This window comes from Danaus plexippus, chromosome 11 (genome assembly GCF_018135715.1).
Source record: "Danaus plexippus chromosome 11, MEX_DaPlex, whole genome shotgun sequence".
NCBI lineage: Eukaryota > Metazoa > Arthropoda > Insecta > Lepidoptera > Nymphalidae > Danaus > Danaus plexippus.
In genome coordinates, this window is record NC_083544.1 from 9,149,363 (window position 1) to 9,163,909 (window position 14,547).

A 14,547-nucleotide genomic window follows, 5' to 3' on the forward strand; every position below is an offset into this window, starting at 1 on the left:
TATTATATAGATATTATATTTTGTTAATATGTAGTTTTAAATAAAAATATAGCTTTTCTTAAATAAAGCACATTTATTCAAAATACTTTTGGACAGAATTACCTATTTACAGTATTTATTTGCAATCTCGCATGGTAATTAATTCCTGTTTTACAGGATGCTTGAAATCATTATAGGTGGTCATAATCCTTTATTTCCCTATTACCAACTATTTAAACTCACAAATATTATTATATTTCATTGTATACAAATAAAAAGTTGTCTCTGGGGACTCCAATCACTGATAGTATTGTTTAACGTTCCTTAACCTTTTTTGTAATTGAGACCGCCGCTACTAAATAGATCCAAATACTGAGTAAAATTACTGTAATACATTTCTGTAAGCTGAAAGTCTGTAAGCTGAAGGCAGAATGATTTCTTCTCCTTTCCTCAAGGATTGTCGTGTATTAAAATCAATGCGAATCTTATAATAGAAATGTTTTACATACTAATTTGATTGTTTTTTTTTGTTGCAGCGTTACAAACATTTTCCTCGTGAATCTTTCGGTGGCTGATCTCCTGGTGACGTTGTTCTGTATGCCGGTCCAGATCGCTAAATCTGTCACACTTTTGTGGTATTTTGGCGAAGTGATGTGCAAAACTGTAAATTTTTTACAGGGTAAGTAGGTAATTGCATAAAACGTATTGTTTACTCAAGTAACAGAGTCTAAAAAGAAAGTAAAATATGCTTCATGTTTTATTTCAGACAATTTATAAACTATATTTCAACCGTTAATAAACGTCATGTCGTAGACACTTTGTGACAAAGCTACAACAGGCTTAGAATGCAGCTCTGTAAAGAAAAATGATATTATATTCATTAAGGAAATACGTCAATTAACTTCCTCTATAACAAATATAATTATGACAATGATAAGCTTAGATCTAATACATTTTTAAATTTAGATGTATCTTTATAACTTTTGAATTTTTTTTTACCTTATAAAGTATAAGTTAGACGTCGTCATAAAATGAATTATTATTTTTCGGAGACGAAAACAAAGTAAAACTAATTTATTATTATTTCTTGTATTACTTAGCCTTCAACTGTCTTTCGAGAAGGTTTAAAAAATTTGCTAGTCTTAAATATACATAAATCCGTTCTTTGATCGGCAGGTCATCCTTTTTGGTTTGTAGAGGCATGCTTAGGAACTCTTTCAGTCTGTTTTCATATTCACTTCAATTTATTAGGGTAGTCATTAATATTTAAATATTTTCTTCAGACGTGGTCGACCCTCAGTGGACCCTGAATAAAATTTTAACATAGCGAAGAAAATATTGTCCATCAAAAAAAAATTTTGTCCATAATAAAAAAAAATTAAAATATTTCATTGTTATTTTAGGTTTTATGTAATATAGCAGTATATAATTAAACATTTGATATCTATTTAAAAATATCGCGTTTGACAAATTGTTATAGACGAACATTCACGAGCATCCAAATATATAAGTTAAGAAATATTCCGCTAATGTAGTGCCTCGATATTTAATAGTTTCGAAGATGTTTTCATAAATTGGGAATATACGAGACTATTTTATTTCTATATTGCCATCAGAATATATTTCAGCTGCGAGTCTCATTTTTGTAAGGTTAAAGTACGAAGAGCAAACTACTATCCGATCGTTAAAGCAATGACAGCAGCCAAAGCAAAGATTATCAATTTTATTATTTTAATTAAAATTTTACAGTTTCTTAAGACGTTACAAAAGTAAAAGGAGAATATGTTACGGAGTTACGAGTGTAATCAAATTTGCATAGCCTTAAACTTTATAATAAGGGAATGCGATGACGAACTTTAATGCCACCAATCAAGTTACACATTAATTTTGTTATTATGATATGCTCAGTCTTATATCGCGTCATGTTGTCGTGTAACCCGACTAAATATTTCGTTTAATAAAAAAAGTACCTACATACAAATATAAAAAGTTTACATATTACTAGTAGATTAATTAAATCCAGAAATTTTTTTTTACAAAGGTCATTAGGATGGAAAAAATGTCTTTTGTCGGTACAAGCTTATGACTAGATCTTCGATCATGAATATTTTTTTATAATATAATAATAATTTTCTGTAAGGGAAGGAGTATTAGAGAAAAAAAGACTAAATAAAAAAAAACAAAAAGAAAATAAATTCGGTTGTAAAATACTGAAGCAAGTGATTTTAGTTTCAATAAAACCCATGCAATAAAAATTTAAACATAATGTTTCTTAAGGTTATAAATATTGTTAGTCACTTTTTAAAATAAAATATTATCGAAAGTAGCAATTTCTTTAAAAGCTCTTTCCAAGCAATATCAAGATTATACACAATTGCGAAAATCGAGTTGATTTCAGAGGTATCCAATAGTTGGATATCATATTATGTAGCATTATAAAAAGATATTGAAAATATTTAAAATTAGTTGTGTTGCTTTTCTGACGGTTGAAGCAGTAAAGCTGAAGTAAGTTTCTAAAAGATGTAAAATTTCGAACATGCTGGATGTTTGTCTAAAATAATACCTAATAAATCGCTATCGAGTCAGCTTCATATTGAATTTATTTATTAAGTAACAAATTATAACTATGAATCCTAAAAACATATTAAGTTTTGTTTAGATTTCAAAAATAAATTATTAAATTTTTAGTATCCAGAACTGTTAATCAACGAACAGTAGAATTCGCTTCGAATAGTGCAAGTTTTAATTGAATGTTTATCTCTACCGGCACATATAATAATACGTATACATTTGTTCGCAAAAGTGTAACCAGTATCGTTGTTTTCGTAAATTACTCGCAGACTCAGCAAAATATACGTAGGAAAAGTCTGTAAAAGTAATTGGCATATTTTTAGAAGAAATAAAAAATAAAATCTGTTCAATAATTCTCTAACTAACAATAAGCTGGACTTAAATAGTCTGAAGCCGAGAAAAAGTCATTGCTCTGTGAAAACAATGTGAAAGCGTCAGATGACTCACATCTCGTACAGAAGTTATTGAAACTAGACCTAGAGTTAGTATTGCCTTCTCTAAAACAAGGCGGAGGAAGTAAAAATAATGTAAATTATACTTTGTGATGGCTGATTAGAAACTACAAAGTCCAAAAATATTTTGCAAGCGACGTGGTTACCGTAATGATTTAAACTTTTATTAGGCCTTATTTCAAGAAAATAACACGTTGTAACATAAAATAGTATTCACGGTGTCATGTTTTAGAAAATTATTACACTCTTGGAACGCTCCGCAAATTTCAAGACAAATCAAGCAAGTCCTAAAAGTTATAGTGGAATAAAAGTGGGACTTCTTCATGATATATTTTTTCATTATATTTTTTAAGTATTTTGGCGTAACACGACAATATTAAATATTACGAGAGACTTTACTTATAACCCAATTATGCATACTTAGAAGTATGTTCCCGCGAGCTGTATACTAACTTAAATACATTTAAAACCTTTGAGATATAAACTGTAATGAACTGAGTGTGTGCTTTTCTTCTTAGAAATTTAATTCTGTAGTCCAGGAAACATTGGTGCATTAAATATTCTCCTAATATTTTGAAAAACATTGCCAATAATTTTTAACGCAAAAATTTAATTTCGATGACTACTACTGTGCTCTTTTTCATATAAATATTACCTAAAGTTTTAAATATCCGTATGATAACTGTATCAATTAATTTTTTTAAGGAATCTTATGATACAAAGTGTGCGTGTTTTAAATAAGATTTGAGACACGTGCATTTTCTAAACGAGATTTAAATTAAGTGACTTGAACAAGTTTACAAGACGAAGGCTAATAGAATTTAAGTGTTCATTGAGTTCATTGCAAGTCACTTTTATAGTTAGTTTAATTAAGTACTACTATAACAGGTTGATATTTAAAAGCAACGGACAACTTTTACTTGCCCTGATTATAATGATATCGAAACTAAATGTCAAGAAAAAAATCAGAAGATAGTACAATACACATTCGATCGTATTTTATATGGGCAGTTGCTTAGAACAGTTATAAATATATTTTTTTGATAATGTGATTTAAATAATTTTTCGTCTGCGTTCAGAGTACTATTGAGAGCAAAATGAGCTAATTTAAAATATGTGCTTTAAGTTCTTAGTAAGTTTTCTACCTGCCATTGAACTTTATAATATGGTTCTTATAAATTAAAAAATCTTTAAAATTATTTTTTGTTTTATTTATGATAGTAGTCGTGAACACTGGTTGTAACACACCTAGTGTATTATTATATCTTGCAAGGTTAAAGAACATTAAAATCTCTCCCAACATTTTATCTTGAACTATTTAGTAATTTTGATGTAATTCAGAAGTATGTATATTGTGTAACCCGTATAACTGATAAGACTTCGAAGAGGTATGTTTTTATTTGGTTAAATTTAGTAAAATTTAAAGGGTTGAGATTATAATAAATTCATATTTAGTGCAATAGAAAACTTCTCGTATGCGTGAAGTTCTAGTGTTTTGTAATTTACTAAAGATGCAATTTATGCATGCAAAACTAAACTTTAGTAACATTACTTGACAAGCAAGCAAGCAATTTATAATATTTCACAGATATCTCGTATTGCCTCCGCTACTCAGTCGATCATCATAAGATTTCATTTCTCTGCTCTATTGGGCAAAAGATAATATAGGAAAACCTTTGATCCTCGACAACTGGAATCCGTTTTGAACTTAAGATATTTTAATATAATATCAGATATCTTCAAGTGAAACAAATAAAGTTATTATAAAATTATGAATCATTAATTCTAACTTTTTATATCAAACAATTACAAATGACTTTAAGTAGGAAATTATTTATACGTATTAATAATTTTAGAAACTGATGATATAATATAAATTGAATTGCAGGAGTGGCCGTGGCATCCAGTGTGTTTACTATAACGGCCATGTCGGTGGACCGGTATTTGGCAATCACGCAGTCACTTCGTCAGCCTTGGATGCCTTCAAGACGAGGAGCTTGTTCCCTTCTTGCAACCCTGTGGTTTATTTCCTTAGCCATATTTGCACCACTGCTAGCTGTTGCAGCCGTGGAAAGGGAAGAAGTTCCGATTCTTGCAAGGAATAAAAATGGATCGGTAAGTCTGCAGGGTTAGTATTAATACAGTGAAATATAATGAGCAGATAATGATATCTCAATAATGATTCCTACGTCTTATATGATTCAGGTAAGTATTGAGATAAAATAAAAAATCAGACGCTTTGCATTACTGATACTTTTTTTTAATCAATAGAATATTATAAACTGACTTACTCTTCCTTAGTCTCTAGCGTCTCGTAATCATTTTGTCCGGTATTTACTGGTTACTGTAGACAGCGTTAATAATGAGTAACTGATGGATTTGATAACATAACAACTATTGTAGTATTTGTTTCAACTTCTATATTATTTCAAAGAATATATCTTGAAGAGATTAACTTTAAACATACTGGAGGGTTTCTAAAAACACGATACCTCTAAGGCGGAGTTAAAATTTCTGACCAAGAAATACGGGCTATAAGGTTGTGTTTCGCACGTGACGGACTCGAGTTGTGGGATTGACAAGAGCACGTGGCCTCCTGAAGTAGGAGGTCAATACGGAGCACGTGGCGGCTAAAAGAACTTCGGAGTAGTCTTAAGATAGTTACTGTATTATAAAGAATCAGACGACGGTTGAATTCTCGTATTTATAACTATCGAGAACATAAGAATCACGAAAGCTTGTACACACGATTAAAACTGTCGAATCGTTTTTTTCTATTTTGTTTTATAACTGAATAAGTAAAGAAAACTTAACGAGGAAACGAAATTATTATGAAGTTTTTGATTTGGTTTAATTTGGGACTTAAAGTTACCACACAGATAAAGAAAACAGGCTAGACAAAAATTAACTTAATTATAAATGAAGTCAAATGGAAAGAGGGCATATAGATGTAATAAATTAGTTTAGTTTTGCAACTGTAGATTATAAAATAATTAAGGATTATAAGCCATATATAGTTTTGAACTCCGAAGTGAAAAGTGACGAAAGGCTTATTAATGATTATTATTTGTTTGAAAACAATATAGACAGTCTTGAGGATAGGCCTCAAAATGGCCAGCCCTCGCTTTTTTATAGCACTGAAGAGTGTGTTCAGAAATTTTAAGTCTATCATCATTTTATCAGCAGAAAACCAGATGCACCTCGGATTCCAACCATTTTATTAGGCTCGCTACTAGGACGTCTTGAGAAAAATAATAAACAAACACTTTGCCAATATAAATAACTATCCGATGGATATACAAAATGTTTAAAGTAATAATAAATTGCAAAATTGATATACAAAATTGAATTTCTACGAAGAAATAGGTTTTCGCATTGATAAAAGATAATTAAGATTTCTTTTTATAATTTTACAAGTTTTTTAAAATATAATAGTACTAACGTATGACTGTGTTACAGTGATTTAAGATAAAAATAATTTGATTAAATAAAAATAGCGAATTTTATGACGACATGTATAGCTTATATTATATTTAACTCATATAATTTTTGTAACTTTTTTAATATTGTCGTTTTAAAGGGCAATCCAAATTTTTAAATTGTTTTCATATCTCAGACTATTAGTTGCATTGCAGTATAAATCACAAATTTAATTTTCCAGAATTTGTTTCATCCACGTCGAAAAACTAAAATTTTTAGCTTACCATAAGTACACACTTAAAATGATTTTAAAGTATATGCTTTTATCATTTTAAGTTTAAACTATAGTTATACCTCTATAATATATATACTTATATAAGTATTAAACTTATGACGTTTTGTAGGAATTCCTTAAAAAGTATTTTATATCATTATCAACAAAATTTTCTTTCATTTAAAACCAATGAAATTTTCCTAACAACTTTTTTTCCTTATCTCGTTACTCGAATAAAGCTACAATAATCTCGCTCTTGTATTTTTTTCTTGTTCGCTTAGTTTCCTCATTATTTTGTAATTTAAGACAAAATACCCTTGTAAGATATACTTTTTTAAAATAAAATTAGTTAAAACTAACACATCGAATATCTGCACTACTAAAAATGTAAAGGTCGAACTACATAAATGTTATCCCTTTTCGTACTTTTATGAATGTAAAGAAGAGAACCTTTTTTAATAAAGGCGAAAACAGAAGATTTGTAGAATAATCTTTTGTACTTTTATAATACTCTTTTGTACCCCCAGATGCAGAGGAGGGTAAGTTAGACGTCGACGTGCATGCGTGCGTGCGAGTGTTTCTCTTAAACGGATCAATCGATTTTGATGCGGTTTTTTAAATTTGTTAATCACTTTCATCTCGTCTGTCCGTGATCACGGTTTCTGTAAAGGAACCGAAACGTCGGGAATATGTAGCTATAAAATTATTGGTCATTGGCATTTGAAAACCTTAAATGAAACCCTTGCTGGAATGTTGTCATGATTTATATTAAAGAAGTGTGCCGATATTACTGTCATAAAAAATATTAAAAGATATAGGTGGGTATTTTTATGTCAAAAAATAAATCATCTTTTAAGTTCGTTTTGAGTTGAAACATATTGAGTTAATTTGAGTTTAATCTTAATAGATAATATATAATGCAGGGTTTTTATTGCACACCCTGCATTCAGTTGTAATTAATAACATTAGTTTTACTGCATATTTAAGAAAATAAAAAATAAATTAAAGAAGTAGTGCCGAAAAAAATACAGAAGTATGCAAAGGCGGTGTTATTGCTTATATTTGCGTTTTCCTAACCGTTGCAGAATAGCATGGATCAAGAAATAAAATCCTCCATTTATTATCATTATAAATATTTATATTGATAACAGTAAAAATATCAAAAAATAAATTAAACGGGTATATAATCAATTAAGAAAACAATTATAGCTCACAGCTCCAGAACAGGGTTGTCAATATGCACAATTCTCCATCAATTATCTAAACATTAGACAGCAAATGCGCCTCTTCCAACACGCTTCATTGTTACTACCAGATAATATATTTTATATGTACCTTCATATACCTAATAGTTTTATATTTCCATCCAAATATTCGTCACAATATATAATAATTTAAAACACATCATCCAAGTTAAACACGCTAAATTTAATAATGATTAAGATATTGTTTCACGAACAGGAAGTACAAACAAATTAATTAATTTGTCTTGACATCAATTATTAATTAAAATTAAACAATGAAAATACACAAATGATTTAGGAAAATGAAGATAGTACTTTGTGAAGCATGGTAAATTGACTGATTCGCATAATGGCTGGTGTTACCTGTCGATCGGACAGGATACTGGCGTTAAGTGGGTACTTCACAAGGATTTAGGATGAACAAGGGTTAACGTTCTAATAATATCGACACCATTTTTCTTCTCAAACATTTCCACCTAGAGGTGGAAATAAGGAACCTTTCAGTATGTTCTTCATGACCTATTGTAATAATATTTACTTCTAAACTTGCTTAGGACAGGAGTAGTCTCTAAGAAAACCTTCTCTTTTTTATTCTGTTAATAATAAAAAGTCCTTGTTCATATCAATTTAACGAAATCATTTGCTTTGTCCATAGAAGGTTTTTAGGCCATCAATGAATGAAATAGCTTTTTTGTATGGGACACAATTTATTACATTCAATAAAAAGATGCTATTAAATTAAATAAATATCACAGTACTTTTAATTTTTGCTCTAATTTTTAACAATTTCTATAAAACCAAAACAATATAAACAAAGCAGAGTTAACATATAATAGTTGATGTACGCTAAAATATGAATATCTATGTGCTCATACTATGGAGTTAAAATAAAATTACTGTTTTCTTAAAGTTCTATAAAAAATAATTAATAAAAAGTCTAATCCTTATATATGGCAGGTTTTCCGAAACTTTTTAAGAACTTAATAATGTTATAAATAACATTTTTGATATATTTGACCACTAAGGCACTGAGAAGATTGAGAAACTTGAAATAAATGGAACGTCCCTTAAATTAACATTAAGGGACACCGCGGGTCGTGTTTAATAAAGTTTGTGGGAAACAGGTGTTGAACAAGATAACAAACGCTGTTTATGAAATGCTCATCATTCGTCGCACTACTAATAGCGAAAAAAGGAATTTACCGATTAAGGAAATTATCAATATGAAAAGACTATACAATAACTATAATATTATATATTTTTAAAGATATATAGTAGTGTGTTCTCATTTATAACTCATATCTTTGTAAAATAGGCATATTGGGAAGGCAGTCGCCTCTCGTTATGCAAAATAACATAATTGAATTAGTTTTTAAAATGGTGAAGAAGGAAAATGCTTGGAATATTACTAAGGCATGAGGGTAAATTGTTTAAAAATAACTTATTTGTATATTAAAACCGATATTTTTAATATACAAATAAGTTTTATGACGTTCAAATTTTAAATATCTTATTTAAATAAAGGGTCAAAGCAGTTCCAAGAGGCATGATTATGTAAAATATTTATTATTTTATCCAAATACATCGTCAAATTTAAACAAGAATTATAAAAATTTTGATTATACAACCAGCAGACCGTTATTTTATTTACTCGACAATTCATTCTGTTTGATTAACTTCCCGAACAAAGAGGATCGTTGTATCAGGTATAAATTAAAAAAAAACATAACTCAGACACAGGCAGGAATCAGCAGCTTTTATGTATTAAAAAAAATAAGGAAAAATTAGAGTGAATTTATAAATTATTTTCTAACTAATATATTTTAAATGTTTCCTTATACATACCAATTAATACAAACGTTTGATAGTAACTTAATTTCCTGTGATACATTAAAATTATCATTCAGTATAACTTTCTTGTACGATGAAAAAAATATTTGAATAAAATAAACTGCCCGAAATGGTTTGACTCCTGTTAATAGGATTCATGTGAAAAATATATGTTGCAAACGAATTAATTAAGGTAGACGGTAGACCACGTAGACGGTTTGACGAATCCTTTATTTCGAAGGGGTTTGATCCCGCCAACTCCTCGAGCGAGAATGTTCTTAATCTGTACTCTCGCTTCTATTTAGACCAACCAACACGCATTGTTGTGACTGTACTTGCACAGGTTACGCAGGTGCTTATGCACATAACACCTGATAATTTTAACCATCAATTATTAATTACGTAAAGAAAACGTATGTCCATAAAAGGTGCGCGCACTGTACCATCCTGCTTTCCTAAGACTACTTAATTTTATTGTTTTTTCAATATTGCGCTTGTTGCTTGTTTCCTGTTAGCCTTAGCAGGGAAAGACTATTCGTTTTGAGCCAATATATATGTGAGAGCGCGGGGATCCTCGTGGAACCTTGGCCAAGACCCTAGTCCTTTAAAAGGCTTTCGAGTCTGGGCGTTAAGTACTGATGACGATGGACAGGCTTCCATTTTGAAGCAAAGACAGTCTTTACTCAAAATGATACTTGTTTATTGCTAACAAATTCTTACAATGAATGTTAAGAATTGTATAGCGGAGATTCTACCACTGTGGCTCCTAAGAGCGACCAATGTAGAATGAATTCAGTACGATTATGCTTTGACTTTTATATGGTAAATTCTATATTACAATTGTGGGTACTTGGAAAAAACTAATCACCTGATGTATTAATAAAGTTATTAACATCGGTGAAGTGGGTAATTTGAAAACAATTATAATGAACGAATACACGAAAAGGAATATTTTCGATACGAGAAGGCTTTCGGCGCGACACGGCCATACTGACGGTTGGTGCGTGCTCAGCGCCAACGTCTAGTTCTCATAATATATTGTGACTTCGAAATCAAATCGAAAATCTAAAGTAATTTCTAGAAATATTCAGATGTAAGGATGCGACTAGAATTTTGGAGACGTCTATATGTGCATACACTCCACGTATCTTACCATCGGTTTGTAGAGTTTTGTAGATGTGATGTGCATACACTACACGTGTCATGACATCGGTTTGTAGAATTTTGTAGATGTGATGCGCATACACTACACGAGTCATGCCATCGGTTTGTAGAAGTTTGTAGATGTTGTGATGTGCATACACTACACGTGTCATGACATCGGTTTGTAGAATTTTGTAGATGTGATGTGCATACACTACACGTGTCATGCCATCGGTTTGTAGAATTTTGTAGATGTGATGTTGCATACACTACACGTGTCATGCTATCGGTTTGTAGAATTTTGTAGATGTGATGTGCATACACTACACGTGTCATGCCATCGTTTTGTAGAAGTTTGTAGATTCAGATGCGAATATCCTGTACGAGTCAGAGAACCTGTAAAGTTTTGGAGAATTTGGTAGATGTTGTTTCAGTTGGTATTCGTAAGCTTGTTGTCATCAAACTCATCAATCTGCGACACTGCCATCCGTTCGTGTGGGTTAGTTGCTTTTAGCAATTTTTCGTGGTTTTCCTCTTCCTGTAACATGCTTAGAAAAATAACGGTTATTATTAAATCTCTTAGGGTTCGCCAAGACCTAGGTCTAATGTTATATTCCCATCTATGTTTATAAAATTTAGATATTCTAATGGAGCAGTGATGATAATGGAGCAATGATGACGTCGTGTCAGTAAAGTTAATGGAGAAATGCTAATGTTTTATGACTTGTAAAATTTTAACGTTAGCTAAAGTCCAATGCAATATGCCATTCAGAAGTTACCAATTTCTTGATCAACACGAAACAATTTTTCAAGATGGATTGAAGCACTTTACTGATCCATTTGCTCGGCTAATACCTGGCTATACGGAGTAAATACTAATTCCAAAACGATCACAGAAAGTTTTAACCTCTCCTAACAACTCACTACCCCTGTCAACGATTATATTTCTTTTGGTATACCAAGTTTACTAGCAACGTACACGCGGATGACTTCAAATTCCGAAGAGTGATTTGGTATGGGAAGCAATCTGAGTTGTCTTGATACTGACAAACTTAAACATTTTCATCCATATTATGACCCGAGGGTAATAATATTCACACACATATAAGATTCGGACCGAAGTCAGCATTCTGTAGTCTATCACATTTCTTATATTCAACACCAAAATCAAAATTATGAAAGAAATCTCACCAACGGTGAATACGTGAAAGAAGAACTCGTTTGTACTTAGATGCTTTCAAGGAGTCAAAGTCTTGTTAATGATTTGAATTATCAACTATAAAAGAAAGAGTGAATATATTTAATGACGAAGACCACTACGCGAGTTTAAAGCTCCTACAAATGGTATCCGTTTTCAGCATCAGTAGTTCGTATTCTCCTATAATCGACAGCATGCTGTCTTTTGTTTTAGGACTTGAATGAGTACTGCCCTATAACCAAGAGACCTTGCCTCGACATATGTTTCTATAGAAGCGTTTTCTTGAAATATGGGGAGAACAGGCTCAGCTGTTAGGAATTATATTATCATATTACGAGTCATCTCTTGTTCGTGAATCGAATTCCAATTTTACTTTTCTTGGTTAAGGCGTTATGATGTATACAGAAATTGGGAATAAACTTTCTAAAACTCCCTGCAAGACCGTTGAATTGTATTTCTTGGTTAATGGTTCTGGAAATAGGGAGATTTTATAGAATTTTTTACTTTTTGTCAGCCGGGACGCACTTTTCCCTTTGAAATTAAGTTACAGAAATATTCAACATACTTTTTTGAAGAAAGAGCACTCAATATTATTCGAAAAACTACCGAAGCCACCGACGAACATATGTCCAAAAAGAGCAAGCAGATGATTTATTTTCGTCTAAGGTATTAAGTATTATTTATTACGTCTATAAGTCTGAATCAACATTTATGAATGACTACGTTGAAGTTTTTAAATGGATCATATTTAAGAACGAAACCAATACCAGCCCCATATGTAACAATAACGGTGAGGCCATTTTTCTCTAAAAATTTGTTCCCAAGAACATCTCAACGGAAAGCTCATGAACTGACAAGACAAATAAACTTATTATAGTATTATCCGAAAGGAATATGACCAGAACCGAATCGACTCCATCTAGTTCGTTAGTAAATGCGACCAAGGATTTTTTTTTTATTTTTTTTTAAAGATGCTCTAATAACGGCACAACCAGTACCACTATCAAAAAGGGCAATAAGAGATAAATTTTGAACTTATTTTACCATAGTGGTGAATGTAGGACTGCTATGTTCACTTATTGCTAGGAAATATCTTTAGTGATTGACATTACTGTTGCAGCAGCATCCTAAGGGTGACGTTGTTTGCATCTATAGCAAAATAAGCCCGATCCGATGATAAAATGATAAGATTTAATAATAGTTTGAAGTGAAATGGGAGGTTCCTTGCGATAACCATCGTTAACTCGACTTTTTAATCTTGCAGTGGCAGCTAGAAAAATCAGTTTAGGTAAGGAATGGGTACTTACGTTCATAATTCTATGCTTAATTTTTGTCACCTGTATTTTCAATAGCAGCTTCCAAAAACGGCATTTTTTTTTGACTTAATTTGTCGTTGGTAACTCTTCGCCATATGTTTTCGAACTTCTTGAAGAAAGGAAGTTACTTTCATTCGAACTTCCTACTCGTTCAAAGATTCTGGTTCCTCAATAGAAAACAAGATGCCCCATGTCTTCATCTCAAAAATTGTGGTGCAACGGTTCTTGAGTCTTCAAAAACGTGCAGAGTTGTATGTTGAACCAGGCGATTTCATGTAGACGATCCGGCGGTTAAAAGTGTGGCGTAAGACGTCCCTGCTTCTGATGTGAGAGCGCGGGGATCCTCGTGGAACCTTGGCCAAGACCCTAGTCCTTTAAAAGGCTTTCGAGTCTGGGCGTTAAGTACTGATGACGATGGACAGGCTTCCATTTTGAAGCAAAGACAGTCTTTACTCAAAATGATACTTGTTTATTGCTAACAAATTCTTACAATGAATGTTAAGAATTGTATAGCGGAGATTCTACCACTGTGGCTCCTAAGAGCGACCAATGTAGAATGAATTCAGTACGATTATGCTTTGACTTTTATATGGTAAATTCTATATTACAATTGTGGGTACTTGGAAAAAACTAATCACCTGATGTATTAATAAAGTTATTAACATCGGTGAAGTGGGTAATTTGAAAACAATTATAATGAACGAATACACGAAAAGGAATATTTTCGATACGAGAAGGCTTTCGGCGCGACATATATATATATATATATATATATATATATATTATATATTGTCTAGAGTGCTGAAGCTAGTTATTAAGTAGGGTTGCTAGTACAGCGACAACTTGGTGGTTTAGTAGCGTCAGCGGTTGCCCAATAGGTATTGCATGTAATATGCTAAGTATAACTGGAGTCACAGTGTCAGCAGTTGCCCAAAAATTTGAGGTATAACATATATGAAAACATTTTATCTCCATAACAAACTGGTTGGCGAAATCCACAGAAATACATCGCTTAGAATTCAGACGAAATTATTTCTATAAGATGATACAAATAATAGTGATATTAATTTATAAAGAGTTTTTTAGTTTATTTAGAGACTAATAACAAGCAAAGATCTAG

The 14,547-nt window shown here is 31.3% G+C and overlaps 1 protein-coding gene across 3 annotated transcripts in view; it reads left to right on the top strand.

Annotated features, from left to right (window-relative positions):
* LOC116765976 (neuropeptide FF receptor 1-like) overlaps positions 1 to 14,547 on the top strand; it is an 81,593-nt gene that overhangs the window by 53,224 nt on the left and 13,822 nt on the right. For all 3 annotated transcript variants that reach the window (XM_061522107.1, XM_061522108.1, XM_032655627.2), the window contains 2 exons: positions 516 to 658; positions 4,891 to 5,117. In XM_061522107.1, coding sequence (XP_061378091.1) covers positions 516 to 658; positions 4,891 to 5,117 — 370 coding nt within the window. The remainder of the gene's footprint in view (positions 1 to 515; positions 659 to 4,890; positions 5,118 to 14,547) is intronic.